Source organism: Calonectris borealis, chromosome 14 (assembly GCF_964195595.1).
Source record: "Calonectris borealis chromosome 14, bCalBor7.hap1.2, whole genome shotgun sequence".
NCBI classification, from domain to species: Eukaryota; Metazoa; Chordata; class Aves; order Procellariiformes; family Procellariidae; genus Calonectris; species Calonectris borealis.
Window position 1 is genome coordinate 8,613,435 of NC_134325.1, and position 24,243 is coordinate 8,637,677.

The window sequence follows — 24,243 nt, forward strand, 5'->3', positions numbered from 1 at the left end:
AGCTCATCCCCATTTTCTCCTCTTGCAGACACAAAATTATCATTGTTCTAGAAGAAAGTTCTAAACAAAGTAGAGCCCGGGGTAGATGTGGAGGAAAGAAAGGAATCTGTTAATCCTGTAACATTCAGATGGATTCACTGAACCGTGATGCTTGTGTCATACCTCGCAGGGACGCTGTCTCAATATTGGACATAGAAAGTTTCTTCAATCGCTTTTTTCCTCTTTTTGCACTGTAGATGGAATTGATTCTTTGGACAAGCTGCAAAATGAGAAAATGAGGAATCAGTAAGACCAAACACTTTTCTGCCAGGAGACTTTTAATTAATCTATCCAAAGAAAGAATTTGACCATGAATGATAGGCCAGCTGAACCCCCCAAAGCCTTTACTGTTTCAAAGTGCATTTCTTATCTCTCTTATTTTGAATCCCATTTGTTTGAATCAGTTATTTTTAATCTCACTCCTTTACCTATGGATATATTTTAAAAAACAATTAAATAACTCAGAAACCTAAATCCCATTTTCAAAAATCATGTAGACATTTGTAATAAAAGCACAATGAGCCTGAGGATTCAAAGGTAGCTGTTACCCTCTACCACCTCATTCCCCTCTCTCTATGCTGTTGTTTCTCTCTTCACTTGCACTAAGTAACAGTGATCCATTAGCCATATCCAACTTTGCCAAACTCTCATGGACCTTAAGATCACATTCTTATTTTGAGTATAAGAGTAACATGTGTGTTAGCACCTCTCTGAACTGAGATTTTAGTGTGTTCAAATAAGCACAGAAGGAGATGGCCCTAGCTTTTTAAAGCCTTTTCAGGTACAGAGTGAACCAGCTGCTTTGAAGCGATATCGTATCAGCTGAGGATCTGGCCCATATGGACTTCTCCTCCCTCCCCCTTCCGACTCGTGCTGAACTTACTTGACTTCAGAGGTGCTGTATCTACTGTCTCCAATCTTACCCTTATCTACAAAAGTATTTTGAAGTTGGCTACTAGTACTGGCTTTAGCTGGCTTTAACCAGCACTAGCCAGAATTTTAACTCCTGGTAATCACCTTTACGATTTCCTTCAGTAGGGCTAATGCAGATAATAACTGTCTATCCAAAAAAATCTGAGATGATGGAAAATATGAATAAGAGAACTTGTGTTTAGTGCCTTCAACAAGAGGTTGGGATTATTAAGGATTCGTAATTAAACAGAATATTATAACTTCCAGAGAGTCATAAGTATGTAGCAATTAATCTTCATAATGTTTTTATGAGTCAGGAATAGTGTATTTCATTCCATAGCAGCATTACTCGTAGAATATAATACAATTTGCAAAAGCTGTTTTACCTCAGCTTGCAGAGAGAAATAAACTCAATGGGAGAAACTAATTCACCAAAGACACAGTAGAAAGTCAGTAACAGAGCACAGACTGGAACAAAAACTCGTGCAACCCCTCCAACAGAGGAACAGGATCTGGCCCAGAACGGACAGTTCGAAGTGTTAAAATCCTCACTTGTTCTCCTGCTTGAAGCAGGGATTTTGCCTCCACGTGCTGAGCCACGTGTAACCCACCAGCAAGGCTCAGCTGGAACTTCTCTGCTTGCGGCCGTGTGCCTGGCTCTGCCTGCTGGGAATCTGCACAGCACCACGGCAGAGCCAGCAGGATGAAATCCTGCCCGGCTCCAGCGCGTGCGCCGGCCCAGAAACTCCTGCACGTAAGCACCAAACAAGGCATCAGGAACCAGGTCGAGGGGCCTTGCCGGGATTTTTCACTCCCCTCGCTGTGCTGCTTGGCACTTCGTCTGCTTGAGCTATTTCACCGGGGTAAAATACCTGCACTGTGGTGAGGAATGCCCAGATGTTTAAAGAATTTGGGTATTGCTTCACAAAGCATCACGAGGGGTGGTACAGAACAGGAGTTTCTCAGGTTTGAGTTTTTCCCTCTAATAACTAACATTTTCTCAATAAAAACCTTAGATTCTCCAGTAATACGTGATTCTAGGAGCTAGAGTGTTCAAAAATAGAAATTATCATGAGATTTATGACAAAACTATGAACATTCATATGCTAAAAACATAATTTCATATAAGGAGAATGTCTGTCCCTTAAATTAAAAAAAAAAAAAAAAACAAAAAAAAAAAAAAGAAAAGAAGGTTGGGTACAAAACTAACAGCCAAACTTTCCAAGCTTTACTCAAAACAAGTAGTAAGCTACTCCGTAAGTTACTCTGTAACTTCCTTCACGGATGTATGCTCATTTGTGCAGCAAAATAGTATATTCCAAGAAAGTAAAAATATAGTAAACATTAAGGACATAGGATTAATTTCCTCCTTTTTGTTTGTTTCCTGCTTAGACAGAATTTCAGACTAATTGACAGGAACATAAAAATCTCCCTCTACTCACAGTATTTACAGCTATGTACTTTAAAATATGCTCTCTAATAAGAACAGGAAAGAGCTGAATATACAGTAAAAATCAGCTTTGTTCACAAGCCAAAAATGAATATATTGGCACTTCTCCCCCCCTCTGTTGCTATTGTACTAGAAAAGGTTTGCTGGGGTTTTTTTGTTGTTGTTTGGTTGTTTGGGTTTTTTTCACATCCCATTTTGAATTGGAAAACTCCTTGAAAAATGGAAGATTAATTTTTACTTCAAATCCATCAAGACAACAGGATTATCAGGATGGGGGAGGTTGTGAGTAAATGAAGGGAAACATATTAGTCCAATAATAGTTATTTTCCTGAGACCAGTAAACAAACAATGGGGAAAAAAACCACTTCAAGTGCTGCTGCATGTTATAAATAATAATTGCTTGGCCATCACCCATCCAAAATCATAAAGTTAGGTACACAACAATGCTCTGGCCCACAGAGCTAAAAGAAAACTGTGGAAAACAGAATTGGCTTAAAATCAACTCTGTGCAAAGATGGCAATCAGATGTTTGCTACTCTTGGACCAGGGCAGAGTTACCCACTTCTAGAGAAGGGATCTTCACAGTACAGCTGTATGTAAAAAAGGAGTATGTCTTGGCTCCTGAGAGTTACCGTTCCTGTTTTGATCTCAGTTTTACTTGAGGATTCAAAAAGAGCTTTCAATGACGGCTAAAGGTTGGATAGAAATTTGCAAGCTCTTGCAGACAGGTGACTTATCCTCAGCATAAGCCCGATCACCCTGCAGTACCTTTGGGATCCTCCTGGCCCGCCGCGTAGACAGCAGCTCGCTTGTGGTACTCAGGCTGTCCTCATTGAGGCTGGAAGGGGAGGAGGGAATGCCAAGCTGAGCCAGCAGCAGCATGTCATCATGGCTGTGCCGCTTGGGCAGCCGTGGTAAACGGTGGCTCTTCCTTTCTGACCAGTTCCCGATGCGCAGAGACTGGCTGCTGGGCTTCGAAGGGAGCTGCAGGAACAAGAACAGCTTGAGCTCTTCCCCCCCTCAGCAACACTTAGTGCAGAAGCAGCTCTTTGTGAGTGAGTGGTGGCCACACAAGGACACCATGCCAGGTGAGCCACTGCTCTGCGGCATATGCGCAGAGAGGGTTTTAGGTCAAAACGAAGAGACGGGTCAAAACGAAGGGGGTCAGTATCGAAGACTTTAAAGTTCAAAGAAAACAATAGTACTTTTGGCTTTGGTGCATTTCCATGGACCCACATCACATCAACTCTATGAGCCTTCAAACCTAACTTAAAGGCTTGGCTGACATCACAACACTGACCCGATGGGCCTGATCGATCTCTTTCACTTGCAGTAGTGAAAATCAAGAGCAATTACACTGAAGTTGCTATTTTATCCTAAAGAAAGAAAGCAGAAAATCAAGCTTGCTGTATTTCCGTGGTGTTAAGATGTTTTAAGATCTGCCAACGTGCAGAGGCGCGGTTACAGCTTTGTCCTGCATTCCCAAAGAATTCCCTTTAAAACACGAAACTGTTATCATTGCAGGGAGAAGGGAAAATCTCACTGACAGGATTAACCACCAAGTAACAGCTATCTTTAAAAAACTGGGGCTCTTCTGGAGCAGTCTTTCGAGCAGCTCTGCCCAGCTCTCAGGTTAATCAGCAGGCTGGCAAGGCTGGCTCCCTGCCTTCTCCTCCCAAACACTGTAAGAAGCTTAACCAGCCTGTTTAGGAAAAAGTACTATTATGTCAAGCAGCTGTCAATTGGCATTTGCTAATATTCTATTAGCAGTATTACAAGCTATAAACCTGCAGTAACAAATGTCCCATTTGTTCTACTTGGAGGGCTTACTTACTACAGTGCCATACTATCTGGGATTAAGCATAGTTTCTGTATGTATGGGTTTTGCATCAGAAATACAATGTCATCAATAAAACATTCTTTTTAGTTCTGGTGATTTCAAAAACTGAAAATAACGAATGGGAAGGGGAAGACACAGTGGGATTCAAAATGACCACAAGCCAGTGTTTCTGAGGTCTCTGCTTACCACAGGTTACCCTGCCAGGAAAATCTGCAGCAATCTATACTTTAATGAAAGGAATTCTTTTTGGAGATGATTGTTGAAAGCCTGCTGACCTTGTGATCTCTTCCATCTTGTTTATCATCGTCCATGACTGAAAAGTCATGTTGCTAATCCAGCTATGTTGCTATGCTGGAAAAACGGGCTGATAAATCATTGCCAAAGCTGCCATTCTTCAGGAAATTGAGACTTTTCTATTTCTGGTCATTGGAGAATTACCCAGGCCCATAGTTGACCTGCTCTTAGTGCTTTATATATCAGCACAATGACAGTGCAATTATGGCAGGACTGACTCCTGGCAGGAAACTCTGGGCAGCATTTCAAAAAGAAGCTACCAGAATAAAGATAGCCCTGTTGCAAAGATACCAGACAGTACTTATTTACTGAGCAACTCATTTTAATCTGTATATTCTTTGGTCACCCTGTATAAAACAGAGAACAGTGGACAGTATCTTACTATGGATCTATATGGTTCCTACCCTAATGGTACACCCTGTTGGATTCTCTAGATGCCACAATTAGCCACAATTCCTGCTAAGACACACACAGCCAAAAATAATTGTTATGCATAGTATGTCTCTCACTACGAGGTTATCTTCGTGGCTGCAGTTTCTGTTTCTCCTTACTCTGCCTGATTACTACCTTCCACTTGTTCCCTTTTCAGCAGCTTTGCTGAAAACGCTCCTGTTTTACAAATGATGTGCTAGGCACATACTAAGAATCCTGGTGATACTTCTTTTGTCTCTTGGACTGTGATGCTCACATGCACACAAAATAAGTGAAAGAAAATGTATTCGGTTTTGTTCTAAGTCTCTTTACAAGAAAAAAATGTAAATTGTTGTGACCTTTTGTTCAACTGCAAATTTTCTGTTGATTCAGTGCAAAACAAAGTTCCTTTAAAAAACATTTTGAATCTCAAAATTAAGTATGTGATGAAATTTATGTTTTTCCTTATGAACACAATGATCCCATAAACAACAAAGCAACCTGGCATTTCATAGCATTCACAAAAAACCAGACTGCTTCGGAAAATTCACCACAAAATGGAAAGTCTGCAGAGTTCCTGGTCTTTTACTTTATGCTGTAAACACGACTTATACAGCCTTGTTAAATGCAGACACTCAGGTTTTTCTGATTATTTTATTATTCATTTATTTATTGGGGGGGCATACTTGGCCTTCTCCATTTTACAGTAAAATATGCCACGCTATGTACTTCACGTGAGCAAAGTCACAATAGGCCTCACGTAACAATACATGGGCAAGATTAAGCAGCTGACTTTTTCCCTCCTGTCCCTACTAAAAGCCCAGCAGCAAACACGGAGGCAATTCACAAAGAGGTGCAGCCATACAAGTAATTTAGGGCCAGATTCAGCTCACAAACAACCAGTGGAAAGATTCTGCTTAAACTCATCAGGCTGTAGCCAGCACAAAGAGCCATCAGCTTCTGCAGCGCAGCGCTGAGAAGCTGAGCTACAGCTGACAAGAGCATTCCCAGCAACGATTTATGCATTCGATCACTCTTTTTCCAGATACCCTCTATCATTCGGTACGGCTGCTCTTCCTCCTGTGCCATGATTGATTTTCTTGCAAAAGTTTTAAATAAGCTTCGAGCACAGAAAGACCGGCGCCGTCACGCTGTTACCTGGGGAGGTGATGTGTATTTCCTGTCCTGGGGCGTCCACATCCTGTGCAAAGAATCTAGGGAATTCTCGGAGAGCTGATGGGATTTTCGGCCCGCGTGACGGCCTTTCAGCTCCACATCCTCATACGGGTTTTCCTTGGGTGACTCGCCTTCACGTTTTTTGGTTTTTTTTGGTGTTTTTTTTTTTTTTTTTAAGAAAAGAAAAACAGACAGGAATGTAAAGTTAAAAAAAAATAAAAATCATGTGAACCAAGTGAAAGGCTTTTAGAAAAGCTCCTCGCCTTTCAGCGTGACTCATCCCTCTAGCTGCAGCTGGAAGTATTTGGAGGAGAACTTGGCTATGAGGTCGACAAGTTTCTTTGGGCTTTTTTTTACTGCCTTTTTTTTTTTTAATAAAATGCAAAGATTTCACAAGACGTGCTTCTGAGCATCCACAGCTGTGGAAAATTTATTGATATATAAAAACTAAGGCACATAACTACTTTAAAGTGTACCAGTAGATTTTATAAATCTATAGCAGCCACTCACAGGGTGAAATGAATAGCAATAAATAACTGTTCTCAACATACCACCCTTACACACAATAAGACAACTTTTATTTGATGCTACCTTCACTTTTCTCTTCCCCTGAGACAAGGTAAAGAAAAAATAAACACTTCAGCTCAGCAGTGCAAAGAGAGAAGATTGCAAAGTGTAAAAGATGAGGGAAGAATTTCTGCCCCTACCATACTGCATCCTCAAAGTGTTCTTTAAAACACATTGTGCCTTCTAATTAAGCAGCTATTCATTTCAATTTATGTAAAATTAATATCACCCAGAAGGAAACTCATCCTGCCAGTAATATATAGAGGCTTGAACAGTTAATCACTAAGTATGACGTAAATGAAAAATATGTCAAAAAGCAGGCTGCAATCTTTGAATTTTTAGCATTTGAAAAGCAGAACCAAAATTTACAGTCCAGAATTAAATGAGATCCAACACCCTTCAGCAGCCTAAGGACCAGTGGAATAACCTACTGTCTTCTCAAAACTTCTGAACTCACTAAACCTCTCACTGAACTAAGAAGCATGAAGATGAATGAATGCCATCAGTAAAATGAACATTTTGTATCCATTTCTTCACACACTTCATAATCAACAACTGGTTTAGAACTTCAGGTATTTTGAACACAGTTCCTTCCAGTTTTCCTACCATCTTACACAGAAAATCATCCCCAAAATGAGATCTACTCAAATTTAAGAGTTGACTTTGCAGAAACTTCAAACATGCAGGAAGTTCAAAGCTTTTGAACCAACTTGCTTTTGGTTTTATATCTAAAGATGACTCTAAAACTCATGGTTTTAGTACAATATATGTTGCAATACAAGCTATTAAATACAAGAAATTCAGTTTTTACTACATACTGTATCAATTAAGAATTGAAAACAGAAAGCTGTAGCATGGTTTATTATTCACACTGTTACAGAAAATAGTCACCGCTTTTACAGAGATGACAGTTGAGGCATAGGTGTTTTCAATGAGAGCAAGGCCTGATTAATACCCAGTTCATTTGACTACCAGTTTTTTTGTTCTAGACAGAATATTACTTTTCCTCATTGTACAAAAGAAACCAAAAGTAGTTTGTGCTTTCTACTTTAGTGTTAAGCCTGGAAGCGTGAGACTGCTTGATTCATCAATTATAGCGGTAAAAGCTTTTGCTTAGCAAGTTCACATATTCACAATACAAGTAAAAATACAGTTTTGCTTCGGTAGTGCATCATACTAAGATTTCTAGTCAAATATAAGCACAGGAGTGAATGTTTTAGCTTTGTTTTAATTAGAAGCCTGAATAACTGCCGCTTTTGAAGAATGTTTGAATTGGCAATCACAGCTTATTATTTCATCCAGAGGGAATCTGATTCTAGAGGCTGCACTATCATCATAGTCAATCCGCACGCTGCACGGAAAGAACACCTTCAAGGTGCATGGGGTACTTAGAAGAAAGACCTTTTGATTAATGTAATGAACAAGATAAATCTTAAGCAACAAATATTCCTACAAAAATGTACAGCTACATATGTTCTGATAGGACTATGGAATTGATTGATTCCTTCTGCAGAAAGAAAAACAAATAGATACTGCACAGTAATTCTGTTACTTGTAAACTCTAGAGCTCTAGATATAATAATCATAACAACAATAAATGGTCAACTTTGCAAAATGCTATTGCTTACTCACAGCTAATTGGACTGTACTAGCATAATAGAATTTCTTGTAAGCCAAAGTCAAGTATAGGTCAAGCAAGCATTTTAGAATGGATTAACAGATTTCAGAATACCCGGCTACATTAGACAGTGCTTAAACATATGCTTCCTTGTGAAAACAAATGTTATTACATTAGTCTGCACAGTATCCAAACTGCTGAGAAGAAACCTTTTTTAAAATGTAAAGCATTTAAAAGTTTTAGGGTGATTCTCTTTCCAAGACACAATGTAAAACAGAATTTCTTGAACCCAGATAAACTCAACATTACTAATGTTGACCTAGAATATTAAGTATAGAAACAGGCCCAGAGAAGTCTTGGATGAGAGGAGAGGGAGGAGCAAGGAACCATGAGCAGAGGCTGCTTTCCTGACTCAGATTCTCTACCAAAAGAAAGCTCAGGCCAAATTCTTCTTCAGTGTAATGTGGAGGTCAGTGGAGACACCACAGGGATTTTAACCCTTTCCCTAGAGCTGTGAGAGTTTCTTCAGATGACTGGCTTGCTGTTCAAGAACACTTGTTTCTTTAATTTTTCTCATTTGCTTAAAAATCAAATTATTTCAGGGTTTTTTTTTTCATTTTGAAATGATGCCTTAAGACCTATTCTTTTTTTTTTTTTTTAAAGAATAAACTTCCCCACCAAATCTCTGATAATGAAATAGTCTAAGCAATCTGAAACAACCTGGTTTTGCTGATTTGGCATTTGAACCAATATTTGGTTCAGCCAGTGAACTGAGAGAGATAATTTATTTGTCTAGGTCTTCAGTAATTTTCAAACTTTAGACAACCACCATTTTTTAGTATATATGCTCTCCCTGGTGGATAAGACCAAAGATGCAAAAAGGGCACTAGGCAGGCCAGACAGACTGGTTTCTGGGTGCCAAGAGTAGGAAGGACAAGTCACAAGAAACCCAAGCTGGCAAGCAAGCTAAAAAGATGTGGGGGGGTACCCTGAACTGCCTTAGAGCAGCACTTAACCCTATGACTCTGCACTGTGACTCCCTTCCATGGGAGAAAGACCTAGGAACTGAGGGCCACCAGCAGATGTAGGTCCCACACCGGAGGAGGCTCTGGGGAAGGGCTGCAGTGGTGGCTGCTACTGTTGCTGCAGCACAAAAATGAGGAAAGCTTCCATATAGCTGGGCTGGCTCAGAGGTTTGCAGCTTTGATCTCTGCATTTCTCCTCAACACCATCACTTCTCTAGTCCCAAGACCTAGGCAAGGAATGTTCACAATCTGCAAGCGGCAGTGCTTTTGCATTCATTTGGATTTGCTGCAAAAGGAAAACACATTTACAATGAAAGAGCAAGGAAACATCCTTGTTCCTTCCATATGGATGTCTCTATTGGAAGCCAAAAGGAGAAACATTATGCAGTATAGAGGCCAGGCTTGCCTTAATGAGGCTGGATCCAACTGCCACACAAGACAACAGCAGACTATCACTGACTTCAAAGGAAGCTGAATCAGACCCCCAGAATGCATATGGTCACACGAAATAGCAAGCCTTTGGCAAATACTGTCTCTAATCACCATCCCTGCTTCCAGATCAGTTCCCTTTATAAACTTTTTTTTTTCAAGTTTCCCATTCTCTTGAATTCTACATACCGAACTGCTGAGTTAACACAGGACATTTATCTACACGACATTTATCTTCAGAAGATCTCACAGGCAATTTAATGATTGGTCCACAGGGGATAGGAAAAAAAAAAAGATAAAATAACCAGTGATCTTTAGAAAAGTCCTGAGGAATGCAGTGCCTTGAGCTTAAGCATCGATGAGTTTCCTCCAGCGGTTGCAATTCCTCACTCCGTGATGCTCTGCAAGTCAGCCCCACCGAGTCCTGAGGCAGCACACAATGTTCCTCTGCTCAGCCTCTCACACGTGGCAAATGGGAAGCAGAGGCAGGCTCAGCAAGCCTGTCTCACGCTGAGAAAGGAGTGAAAAGTAAGGCTGACGGGAAAAAAAAATTCAGGCAGACACTTCTCTATAAATGGCTGGAAGCAGGGAAATGCATCATTTCTTTCTAGATGGGAGAAATAATTATCAGAGGAATGAAGTGATTCACTGAGTGCTGATTATAACTCCTGCCTTTCGCGCTGCCAGGAAGCGAGAAGAATCGAACAGCAGGTATACAGTAAGGGAAAGGGCTCATCAACTTGTGTTAACTTGGGTGCCTAAATCAGGAGCCAATGATTGCAGAGGAGATATGGTCTCCAGAGGGTGATGCTGAATGCCCAAAGAGCTTACTGCCTTCTTCGCTGGCTACATAGAAAGCCCAGGCCCCTGAACGGTACGGCTGAGTTAGGCAGGTTAGCACCTCACAAATGGCAAAGTGTGTATTTCCTGCATACTACAGCATATGCACAAAATATAAGGCAATTAATGTATTTTACGTTATAGTGAACTGGGAGATGAAAGCTTCAGCTGCCATCCCAGGAGAGACTTGGGGAAAAGCAGCATGTAGCTCCAGAGGCAAGGAGCTGGAAATAGTTGCAATAAATGGGCAGGAAAAGAGGCCCGGATAGAAGACTGAATAACAGACAAGTAGAAAAGTGAGCAGCCTGTAAGAACTTCTGATACTTGTGGCCCCCATCCCCTAAACCTTTTGCAGTATTTCTGTAACAACAGACACAAGACACAACATCAACTCCTTTCCACACATAATCCCTCTGATGGACCTACAAACTCTTGAGCTACCTTTTTTGCCCTCTGCCCAAGACCTCTGTTCAGTTGTAGATACAGCCCAATTCATCCAGCTCACGCACATCTGGTGCACACAAGCCCTTGCAGAAGGTTAAGACAAAATACAACTGGGCAAGGAAGAAGCAAGCAGAGAAGGGTGATTGGGGAATTCTGCTTTTGCTGCCGTTGAAGAGGAAGCAATGGGTATGAACCTCTGAGTGCAAGCACTGCATGAGGGAACAGCACGGTATTCGTGCGCTGTGCAGTCTTAGAGCTCCCCAGCATCTCTGGGCACTTAAGTCCAAAGAATTGCTCAATGATGGGAATCCAGGTGTGTTCTGTGTATGCATTACTCATTCATAAAATTACACAAACGCAGATTCACGCTGCCAGTGCTGGAGGAAAACTCAGCCACTGGGATGTTTATGAGCATGTTCAGATCAAATGGATGAAAACCACAAAATCTCCACACTCTCATAAAGTATCTAAGCTTAGATCTTTAGTGCATAGATGAGCTCTTTCAACATCAGAGAAGCTGCAATTGTGCATCTCAGCTGAGGAATTTACCCCAGGAATCTGTAGAAAAAGGAACTATTTCAATATCAAATTACAAATAAGACACATTATAATGCTGTAATCATAATGAAGCATTAGGTGGAGAAGAATAAGCATGGCTGATAAATGAATAAGAAATTTCAGCCCGAAAAATAATCCATTTAACACTCAGTCCAAAATCATGTGCATGAAAACATCTGATGAGCAACTGTTAGCACAGTACAGCATCAGCATGCCTAACCTGCTTGCACTTCACAGAGGTTTAACCCTGCTGACTTCAACACAGTCTCTGTGAATTTAAACTAGGATTTGGGAGAGGAGCCTCATGGTCTTTTTACTCTCTGTTTTATTAACCTGCAGCATTGACTAGAAAACCAGGCAATAAAGCTGACAGAGACTGTCAGAAGAAGCTGTAATGGATGGTATAGCTGTGAGACAGACCCCACAGAGAAAAATGGGGATCTAAATAAAGCATGAGATGATTATTAAAAATAACTGAAATCCATGTATCCCAATGTAGCAACAAAGCAGCAGGCTGATCATCAATAGGATCAGACAGCTGGAGTATGTGGCCTTTCTTTGACAGGCCCATATGGATACTGTTTGATTTAATGTGCTCTGGCTGCCATTACCCTACACTGTCTATTATTAAAATTGCCACTATTACACTTTCCAAAAACTCACATGCTTTTTAGATTGTGAGAGGCAGAGTGGGGGCGTGGAAGAAAACAGGAACATACGTTTCCCTGATCACTGCCTGCACCATTTTTGTACCAATCCTAGCTCTGTCTTTGACTAACAACTATCCAGAGACCTCCTGGTAAGGGTCTGACTAAAAACCCAAGATGTTTTCAGAGAAGCAACTAGCACAGCACTGCTGGCAGAGGTGCAATCTCTCCAAGTTTGCTTCAGCTTCACAGCAGCCCAGCAATTCCAGTTTCTCCCAGATTTGTACAACCCTTTTGATGTGAGATGATAATATGGCAGACAATAATGTGATACGAAAGCATGACAGGCAATAATGTGGCACATGATGATGGGACTTTACTGGAAAGATCAGCTCGCTGTCTTTCTAACCTTTTTCCACATTTACTGGAAGAACTTTGCAAATGTTCTCATTTGAAAGCAATGTCAAGCTGGAACATCTTCCAACTGGACCTCAGTCATGATTTCTGCAGCTCTTGGCACACACAGTGGAGGATTCAGTAAAATAGCTAAATCATCCCATTTGTTATATGACATGCACTATGTCCAATTTACATCAGAATTCAAAACAACTAATCAGTTTAGGAGAGACGAGGTGCCTTACCAGGAGGTTTAAAGGGAGTGACACGCTGTTCTGGACTCCACGGGAAAGGTTAGGCCACCGACATTCCCTCCATGCTCAGGATCTTGCTTGTAGGTCCACACCTGCCTATTTTAACTGCTCAGGCACCCACCTGGGTTAGACTGCCCTGACGCTCCACTTAGTAATGCTGATTTGAGACATATTGCTCCATCGCCTCTCTTACGAGTTCTGATCTATTGGGAAATAGCTGAGAGACCCGGATTCATCCGTTCTTATGTCTCTGGAAAAGACTGTACTTACCCAAGTACAACAACAACCTGGCCCTCACTAATTTTAAGGAGAGATGATTACATCAAAAGGAGGACATTTTGCTCTCTGAGTGATTACCTGAAACCTGTATACAAGACTTATGTGGATATGATTTTACTCCAAAAAAAAAAAAAAAAAAACCACACCAACAACTTTTCTAGGCCCGGTACCAATCTGCCTGGTTTGGGGCTTTATAATGATTTATTTTTCACTCAACTCTCTGTCTGTGAAGAAGGCCCATGCAAACCCAGAGCTAGCTGTCCTGTTATAGTGCAGAAGTAAACAAGAAGCTGATTCTTCCCAAACTGAAGTGAGATACTCAACCCGAGAGAGGAAAACAGCTAAACAGTTGTGTATAATGACACTGTTTCACTTTTCAGTCACCTTGGGTGTCAATTGTAACAAGGTTCAATTATATACCTCCAGAAGCAGAGTGATTAAGTTGCTAACATCAGTCTAACTCCTCTTAAGGTGCAAAAAATATTTGTCAAGAGAAGTATCCAGCTATTGAAAGGGCTCAAAATCTCCTAAACGTGACACTGAACAGGTCCAGAGAGCAGATGGGTGCATAAGAAACCCTCCCCAGGAGGGCCAGCTGCCCCTGGGACAACGGATTGCAGGACCATCCCAACCGGAGCCCACCAGCAAGATCCCATTCAGAAATTCATCCTGGTTTTGGAGATCCCACAGCAATGTTTCTGGGCTATTGCTTTGCTTTCTCGACTGCTTCAGCTCTAGCTGTCAAAGCAGACACAGTAGCTGTCAGCAGCTGCTTCTCCTTCAACTGTCTCAGTTCTGCTGTTTGTGTCCTTTTCCCCCTCTGGACAGATTTCCCACACAATTTAACTATCACCTTTTATTTAAAGCCGATCTGAAACGATCTGACTCTGCTGACTGACAGCTTCACAGACTCCAGAAGAGCATTCTGACTGGCTTCGCCAATTACTTCTCAAAAAACATAAATACAACCAGAGATGGGCCTGAACCCAAGCTCTGCCTCTGAACATTTATTTCTGAGCTGGGAAGAAGTCTGTAACCCCATCAGGAATGTGTGACTGACTCTAGTCTCCTCAATGGACCGCAGAGAAACTGTGATGTGGAGATAGGGAGAAACGAGAAGACGGAACCGAGTTCCAAGGCAAGCTTTCAAGCTGGCCTCTTCCACCACGGACAATATCAAAACCCCAGATCCAAAGGCCTGTGCTCTTTTAGAACCAAAACTCAACTGCTGAATCCCAGCTTTAAAATAAAAACATTCCAACTTTTTACTTTGCATAATAACTGCGGCATTGCCTAGAGGAAAGATTTTTTCACAGGAATTTGTGCCAGTTGCCTGAACCATACACTTCTGACCATCCTTCTCTTGCCCAGGTTATCTGTGCCTCTTTAACAGCTAATCCACCTGCCCAGGTTCACATTCCAGCTGCTGGAGTCTCTTTGAGAAGAGCATTTCCTCAGCCAGCGGGTATTTGATGGACTCCACCTTCCACAGTATATCCTAAAATGTCAGTTGAAAAAATACCTGCAGGTAATGAACAAAGTAGTCCCTGCTGCTGACTATATCAACCGCAAGGTTAAAGGAGAGGCGCATGGCCTAGTGAACTACACAGCGCTGGGACCTGCCACCAAGCAGCTCTAACAGGTTTTGGCACTGACACCTATCATGCCTTTGGCAGGCCACCTAACTTCTGGTACAGACCAGGCCTGGCCATACGTAACTGGCATACACTGGTGTCCCCAGACTTTGTGTTCCTAGGGACTCTGCTGCCATGAAGCACCAAAACTTCCCCAGGGCAGTAGCAGACATTTACGTTCCTCCTCACAGGAATTTGATGGAGAGGAATAAACTAAAAGATCTATTTCAGCCTGGGAGCGATTCCAGCAGATCTATGCACTGGGAAAAGGCCTAGCAGGAAGCCTGCCAACCAACGCTGAGGAAGGGCTAATGTCACCCCAAACTGCCGGGCACGTGCCAATGCATGTGGCCAAGCCGGATAGAACATGGGTTTGTCCACTGCAACCCAGGACAGCGACCACTCAAAAGAGCTCCAGCCACAAAGTCAAGCCAGTCTTGTCCCAAAGAAAAGTACAGCCTAACCCCAGCTGAGGACTCTAACAGAGCTTAATTCATTAGCGTTGTCTTTCATGTTAGCTAACAGAGTTCTAAGAGTGCTTTGGACTATTGTCATTTAGTGAGCAGGCACCAGTCTTGCAAGTGAGCCAGTCAGACAGAATGGGAATCTCACTGGGGCAAGACCTCTCTGCAGTAATATATGTGGCTGAAATAAACCCATTCTTATACAAACTGCTCTTCTTAATGCACCAGTAAGACACTACACCAGTTAGAAGACAAATAATCTGATACTCGTACACCTGGGCTATGTGCTGAATAGTCCACCTATGACTTCAAAAACAACAGAGAAGCAAGAAACCCCATTAGTCACAGATCTTCAGGGAGGAAGAGCATTTTAATCACTTTCATTCTTCTTGGGAAAAAAAAATGTTTTAAATGAGGGCCAGGCAGCTATAAGAGCAAATGGCTTTTGCTTGGACAAGGCAAATGGAGTTGTGCGACATCAAATTAAACGTTATCAATCTACGATACAACACGCACAGCCCAGGTGAGCAACGGGTCTCCTATAGATCTATGTAGTGTCCTCTTAGAGGAAATCTCCACCTGTTCTATTGTGTCCAGCACTCCGAGGAGATACAGAGTAAGAAAGCTTGCCTTATCAAAGATTTCTTCCACTATATTTAATTTCTAAATTGTGAGTGCAATTTCTCTTACAAACACAAGCTATAATTTACATGGGTTTACTAGATTTTCTCAAGTTAAACTTAATATTGTGCCCTTAACCTTGCCTTCACTTTACTCATTCAACTTTTTTTGGAGATGATAACAAATGCTTCTAGATGTCAGGTGAAAAATGCCTCAGACACACCAGACCTTAAATAACAATATTCAAATATCTCAACTGCATTTAAGGGAAGAGACTGGAAAACTGAAACCGTATGGTACATATGACAGGAAATACTGTTGTCCACAACACAGCAGAAGCAACTGTCTCAGACATCTCTTAATACTATGATAGTTTCTTGAATTCACACAAAGCCAAGCATGGTTTCCCCAACTGGATTCATAAAGCCACATCAATTTTGGTCTGATTAAAGACTCATTCAAAACCACAAGAAGCAAAACAATGTTAAGTTTACTACGACTGCCACATTCCTGTGTGTGCTAGTACAGAAGATGAATGAAGTCCACATGGTTCCTTGCACATGGAATACAGCTCTGATTAATATTAGGAATGTGCACCCCTTTATACAACTGCTTCCTGATTAATGCAGAATGGATCATTATGTTCCAATCCAATACCTGTCTTGAACTTAACATGCAGATATTTCATGTATTGAAGTGTACAAAAATATTACAAAATTAAACAAAGTGTCTGGTTCATGATGTCACTGGATTTTAAAGCACAATCATTTTTGGTTTTAATGTACCTTAAAACCTTTTCTTTTTTTTTTTTTTTAAAAGTTAGCTCTCAAAATAACATAAACTAGCCATAGCAGTTCATCACTGTCCTGGTCATTAAAGAAGGAAACAGTGTAAGGGCACCAGGAGAAAGACAAAGGTTTAGTGTGCATATGCATCACATGAGGAGGTCACGTAGTAAGCAAAAAAACGACTCTAGTCCTAGCACTTACGTGCTTAGAAGCTGTATTTTGATCATTGCACTAGTCTGAGTGAGAGCACTCAGTACCCCACACAGTATCTTGTAGATATCTAACATTAAATATACTTTTTAGAAGATACCCTCTGATAGATAATTCACATAACATATCCACAGCTCTCCTCTGCTTTCCAATGAGGGAGAGACATTCTGCTAAGGGGCACCAGCCTGGGGGATGTGGTGACAGACAGGAGAGCTGGGCTTCTGTCCTCGGGGACCTCAGCAAACTGAAGGAACGGCTCAACAGGAACTGCGGGAAGTTTAGGAAAGACAAATACAGTCCCACACATGGGTCAGAATAACCCTGCGACAGTACGCGCCAGGGCAAGGAAGGCCAATGACACCTTGCCCCGCATTAGCAGAAGTGGGGGGAAGTGGTAATTCCCCTCTATTTGGCCCTTGCAATGCCACATCTGGAGTATTCACAGTACCATGACTTCAACAGACTGGAGACAGTCTAGAGCAAGGCTACTAAGATGGCTGGGGGCTGAAGCATCCAACATAAATGAGAAAAGGCTGAGAGAATTGGGACTGTTTAGCCTAGAGAAATCTGGGGGGAACCCAACTGCTGTCTTCTACTACCTAGAAGGGGTTATGGAAAAGGTGGAGCCAGACGCTTCTTGGAGGTGCACAGTGAAAGGATGAAAGACAATGGTCACAAATAGCAACAAGGAGAATTCTGACTGGATAGAAAGAAAAATTCCTTCACAGTGATATCAAGAAAAAATTCCTCACAGTGGAGGTTAAGCAGTGGAGCAGGCTGCACAGAGAAGCAGTGAAACCATCCTCCTAAGATATTTTCAAAACTCAACTAGACGTAGCCCTGAGCAACTTGATCTAACTTTGAAACTAGCCCTGCCTTGAGCAGAGGGTGGATCAGCCGACTCCAGAGTCTCTTCCAACCTGAAATTTTTTTTATGATTCTGTCCCACAGTAGAGTACTTAGAGCATTGCTCAAGATTCACAGCCATTTTTTTCTTGTGTTTTAACACTTACTTGCATTAAAAGTTTTATTTCTATGGGGGGAGGGGCAGACATGGACACTTTATTAAGTTTATTACTACAGTGACAATGTTTTAAGTACCTACAAGCTTTTAGAGAGGCAGGAGATTCAACCAGGTATAGACAAAAAACCCACCACCACCTCTAGGGCAACTGTTTGCAAAGAAAACCCAAAGCAGAAGTGACAGAGTCCTTTACAGCTTTGAAGCAGATGTAAAGCTATAAAATAAACTCACTCGTACAGACACCTGGTTTGCATGAGTACAAAAGTGCTACTTAGAGACTGGGGTGTAGCACTACTGGTATAAATTATGCAGATGTGATACACAAAACTATGATAGTTTCTTTAAAGCCAGAGATCAAACTACTTTGGCTTGTCTTTAATCATGCTTGACAGTTTATAAGAATTACACTGATTTGGTATTCCCCCTGCACTGCCTGTATTGAACGAAGTGCTTTGGAAAGAGGTTGTTAAAAAGCAGTACAAAACAATGAAGTTCTGTGTTTGTCCACAGATCTGAAATTTTGCATTCTCTTCCCACTGCCCTCCAAAATGCCCAAATTATAATCTGCAGGGAGCTGGCTTATTGTTCCCATGAGCTGGAAGAGCCCACTATGATTTTGTTTTACTGAACCCAAGATTTCTTCTCATTTGAAGAAAGCCTACCAGTCCTGCACATCTTATTTTGATATTTAACAAACCAAAGCAAGGAAAAGTAGCATTACCACCTAACATCTGGCAGTATGTTGCCAGGTCCTGAGCAAAGATGAGCACTGTAATTAATGCACAATAAATTTTCAAGTGTGAATTGCACAGTGTTCATGGAGAAGGCTGATGATCATATAAGGACGATCTCCACAGAAAAAAATATTTTAGTACCTACACAAGCTCTCATTTTTATTAACAGACACTGAAGAGCAGCATTTTTTGTGTGTTCTGAAAGCATTTTTTTGAATGGCATAGAGGGAAAGTACAGCTGAAAATGGAAAGAGTAAACTCCTGTTTTCACTGAGGCTGACAAGCCAGAGACAGAATTTGGGTATAAGGACAAAGTGCCCCACGCTGCAGTTTGTGGCCTTGCTGTATCAACTGATATGACCAAGAAGAGTTTTGTTCTATCGTCTTTGTTTGCCCTTCAAACATTTTTAAGCAGTATTAGAGTGCCTCTGGTCCTCCTTTTTACCAGACTAAACAAGTCCAGCTTGTGAGTGCCTCTTCATAGGAGATGTGCTCTAGGGCCCCTGATTTTCTTGGTAGCCCTCCAGTTTACAGTAGATAAAGATTCATTGTCCAAAGTAAAATGAAGTACCCTTTGTATCTGTTGTAATAATACAACACTGAAAGAGTTAAAAACAATGCAGATATTCATCACTTGTGTGGAAAATCTGTGCTCTGAAGGGCTGCCCAATTTTCAGTAATTATAACAACTTTTTTGATGTTAAAAGAATGTATGCATAGGCCATACATTTCCTTCTAAGACCAAAAGAAACATGTTTTTCTTGTGAAGCTTAATCAAAACAGCGTTTTTGTTGCGCATTCCTGATGGCTGTATAGCTAAAGGAAATTAATTTTTCTTTAACCAGCAACTGGGACTTAGGGGAGACCAGGAACAGGGCTACAAACAACTGCTTTGGCAGTCCATACAGGAGTCCTGAAAAGCTCAGGCTGACCACACGAGGCCTGTGAGGTTAATCTTGCTATTGGATAGTTTTGTAAACACTATCTCAAGTTCAGTTCTTTACATTTTTACACCAGTCAAGGCTTCAAGCCAAGGCCTCGACAAAAAGAATGATTTGGTTCTTGAAAAGCATGGCAAAAAACTGACCAAACAGTCTGTTTCCAATACCAGCCAATGAAGTCTTAAGGAATCAAGACGACCTGCATGCAGACTGAGAGTTATGTTTGCACTGATGCATCAAACCCATTTACTCTCCATTTAATCTCTCTTTACTGACAGCGCTGAATGTTCTTGCACAGGGCATGTGTTCAACAATACACGGTCTGACCACAACTGCTCAATATCCCACTGTGAGCCCATGTACTGCAACAGGTTCTTACCAACAATGTCTTCATAGGCATTTTCTTCTAAAGTGCTCTTGGATCCAAATTTATGCTGGCTCTCAGTCCCATTTTCAGTTGGGGAGGGAGGGTACAGGGATTGCAGACTTGACGCATCCTCAAACTCAAAGGATTTTCTAAAGTTTAAAACAGTAAGTAATTAGTAACTAGAATGCAAAATGGCTCAAACACTTAGCTGAGCATTTGTTTGCTAAGAAATATATATAAAATGACCAACAAAAAAAATCACACATCATGCTTTAAGGACTAACTTTTAGAGGATCTCAAGTCCTGTACTCACAGCGGTCTTTAGTATAGCAATCTGTGACACTTTTATGAGGTTGGAAGTATTGTTATCCCCATTATGCAGACAGGGAACAAATACCAAGAAAGTATGTGATATTTTTCAAAGGTTGCAGAGTAAGTTAGCAGTACAGTCCTCAGATTAGAAATTTCTTTGCTCTTGCCAGGGGCCCCAGAAACATGTGGCCATCTCTCCTCAAGAAAAAGACATTTCTCTGGAAAGCATTCCTCCACCGGTTGCTCTGGGAGACGTAGCCCTTAGTTTGAAAACACTCACATGTCTTGAACCTCCAGATATGTTCCCGCATAAAGGTCAGTGTACAAATGCCAAAGGCAGACTCGTGTGAAAGTCAGCCCCTTCCCTTGCACACCCTGCGTCAAGCACTGGCAGCAGAGGACAAAGCACGGGGGAAGTTAAGGCTCTTTGGGGTAGATGAGCAGCCCGGGCTGGGGCCTGAAGGTTCGAGCTTTCTGGCAGGGAGGTGAGGGGCAGCTGGGTCAGATGAACCCATACAACTCGGGTACTCGAAGGAGAGGCGATTCACCACTTCTCACCCACACCCCACTCTGGGTGAAGAGGAGCCCAAGCCCTCCCCATTCTCCTGTTTGCCCAGCACTTGTTCTCTGAGGCAACATCTACACTAAAGTTGGGAGGTGCATGGTTTGCATTGCCAGCTGAACAGGGGCTAGCATTCATTTGATTGATTTAGTACTGAGGATGAAATGATGTGAAAAATGGGCTCAGGTCGGAGTGTAGATCCCGGGGTGCTGTAAGGCTTGCAGAGACTGTGCTGATGGCCATACTTCACCCATTGATACCCAAACTAGATGAACAGTAAATCGTCCTGCTATCAACCCCCTTTCCTCTTCTCCCCAGCTGGAGTGAAACATATGTTGACAGCATATCCATATGGCAGTGGCAGAGTCTCCTGAGACATACTTTGGCCTGTTAATTGGCTCGAGAGTATCCCTACAGGCAATACAGTGACTATCATACAGACACTGCATTTGACAAAGGCATTTCCTATCTGTCTGCTGGAGCAGACTTATGGGTCTGAGGCAGGCTTAGGAGCCCCCTCTCTCTCCTTTCCCTAATCTTAAGAATATCCAGGTCTGTGTTATGCACATCAGGATCGTGGCAGAAACAAGCCGTGTGTTTCAGATCCAGACATCTGCTCCTCTGCACCTACTGGCAGTTATAAAAGATGCTTAGGCACTGAAGACATACCTGTGTACGAAATGAGACTTTCTAAAGCAGTGAAATACCCAACTCTTACAGATTTCAAGGCAATGCTATGATGCAGTGAGATTGCATAGGACCACAGGAATGGTTTGTGGACCAGCACTCAGCTGTGGTCCATCTGTCCCGAGCCTATCCTGTGACACTCCTCTCCTGCGCTGTGTCTGTGCCAGCGGATCTCCAGCTGCTAGGGAACATCCACCTCACATGAATCTGAAGTGTAGAAGCTACCATGGGCACCAGGTCCTCTGAATACAGACTGGCTATACGCTAGCAGGCAAATATGAGAGACTTCCTCCATTTTTCTATAATGTTGAATTAGCCACCACAAAGAAAACCAGTGTTTTCAACCAAAATATTAGAAGAATAAATATCCACAGTCCATTCTCATGACATTCCAGTGAGTGCAAACGTATGTTCAGTCTGAAACACACAGTTACAAGCTGTAGACATAATGAATTATGTCTGTTCTCAAAAGAGAACAGTTTAGAGACTGAGATTTCAATAATTACTTGTAACAAAATACTGTCATTCTTAGTTGACTTGTATGGTCTCAAGCTCTTTGTAAATGTTGGAATTCTCCTTACTGTAACTAAAGGAAGGACAGTAGCAAAGACAATAAAGTTAAAGTTTTATAAAGGATTTCCATCCAGCCTTGAAGTCAGCCGGCAAAGCTGCAGTTTTGGGACGTTGATTTAAACTTACTTAGATCATCATTAATCAGAGGTAAGTCCAGAGAAATCACTAAACTACAGTAGGGTAAAGCTGTTACAAGCAAATGGAAACCGACCTTGTACAAAGTCAAACTGATTTGCAAGAATCATCAGGTACACGTAATAACACTGTAAATCCTACATCTTATACTCCATTAATCACAATTTAAATTGATAAATACTGCTTTTGTTTTGGGCTTGTACCTGCTAGCCCCACCCAGGACTGAGGCTCCATTGCTGAAGCGTGCTGTTGTCTAACTCTGCTATGACAGGGGACTGAACCTGCAGAACAGTAGGTGCAAGCATGAATTGTACCTCTTCTTTCAAGAAGTCTCAAAACTTCATCTCACAAACTCATTGTAACAAAATACTGTGGTTCTCAGATGACTTGTATGGTCTCAAACTCGGTGTGAGAGTGACTATGATCACTTAGCCGCAGGTCACACAGTGATTCTGTGCAAGAATAATCTTCTGTTATTCATTCCTCTCCGCCACCCACCACACAGACCATTTTACCGCTTGCGCCTTAATTTTCCAGTAAAGGCTATCATTTATAGCAGAACATTCAAAAATCATTATTTGTCTTCTGTACATTGGAAATGCTGTGCTAAACAAAATGAGGTCAGCTTTATTTCACAAATTCTTGTTAAAATCTAGATTAACTTCCTCTAACTGAGATTGCTGCCAGAACTCAAAGATAAGCCCTGCTAATCAGAGCTTGGCTTTCCACATTGCACCCCCCCCCCCGCCTTTCTCGGAGAAACAACGCATGTCAGCAGAGCTGTTTGATGCATTTCAGAAGCAGGTGTCTCCTGAAAGTAAAGAAGAGAATCTGAAGGCTCCTCTTCTTTTCCTGCCTCAGTGTACTTCAGGTCAGGTTGTGCTGACATAAACTTTTAATTAATTGAGCCAACATCAAGCACCAGATACTGAATTGATAGTGCGCATTTGAGATGCTGCTTAGCGGTTACTTGCAAAGCTCATCACTAAATACCAAGAGCGTGTGTGTATCGTACACAGGTACAGAGAGATGAACTTGTTAAAAATGCCGTACTTTGAATTTTTAACAACAACTATGCCTACAATTTTCTAAGCGGTGAGCAGAATGAGTTGTATCATTTCCAAAAAGTCAAGGGAAATCATGTAATTAAAACAAGCCAGGCTCCACAGACTGCTGGGGAAACATAGCCATATACTCTGCTCATCATTAACTCAGGAAGGACATAAAGGCCTTTCTGTGCTAAAACATATTTTTCTCAGCATTAATGCTCTACAGCTACTCGTAGTAACTTAGGACAACATTTCTAAGCACTGAATTAAATAAAATCATCAACGTTGCATAAAACTGACACAACTGCTGTGGTAACAAACTTTGGAAACACAAACCCTCTGCAGGTATGTTTTGCAGTGAACAGGCAGACAGGCCTATGACAGATCAGCAATGGTCCCGCTACAAAAAAATAATGAAATTATGCTCCTTTAAAAATCTCAAGTAAGGGATTATGTGCCAAAATGAGCGAGAAAACCTTTAGCACACATGACCTAGAGCCTTTTCCAGGGATCGAGGAATGCAGGTTGGAGAACTCCAAAACTGTAGCCATGTAAAGGTATTGTACCAGTGCAACGCACCAGTGCAGCCCAGAGGAAAAAATACTTGTCTTGCACGCAATTCTTAGCATTTCTCAGGTCAAAAGCATTGGATTAGAGGGAGAATTTAGAATATCGTTACTAAAAAAATACAGCACATCTATTTATTTGAAGATCGAGCACAAGATATTTCCTTGAATTTTACCTATTCTGGGATTTTCGGTGAAAGCGCGACTCTTTCTTCTGCCTTCTGGTCACGGGGGGTGCAGGGGGTGGACGGGAGGGGAGGAGGAGCAGCAGGCGTAGGAGATGGAGGTAGGCCATTGCTTGGTTTACTTTTGTGGTTTTTGTCTGCTTCATATTCAAAGGTGCGTTTGGGCTTGGGGACAGGATTCACTGCGGTGTTAGCCGGGCTTTCGAGGAGCA

The 24,243-nt window shown here is 41.8% G+C and overlaps 1 protein-coding gene across 1 annotated transcript in view; it reads right to left on the reverse strand.

Annotated features, from left to right (window-relative positions):
* The window catches only part of DENND2B (DENN domain containing 2B), a 73,861-nt gene extending 49,618 nt beyond the window's left edge, over positions 1-24,243 (reverse strand). The window contains exons 1-5 of the mRNA XM_075163117.1: positions 24,023-24,243; positions 19,975-20,111; positions 6,105-6,253; positions 3,170-3,385; positions 163-259 (exon numbers count right to left, since the gene is read on the reverse strand). Of these exons, the coding sequence (XP_075019218.1) occupies positions 163-259; positions 3,170-3,385; positions 6,105-6,253; positions 19,975-20,111; positions 24,023-24,177 (754 nt within the window). The 5' untranslated portion in view covers positions 24,178-24,243. The remainder of the gene's footprint in view (positions 1-162; positions 260-3,169; positions 3,386-6,104; positions 6,254-19,974; positions 20,112-24,022) is intronic.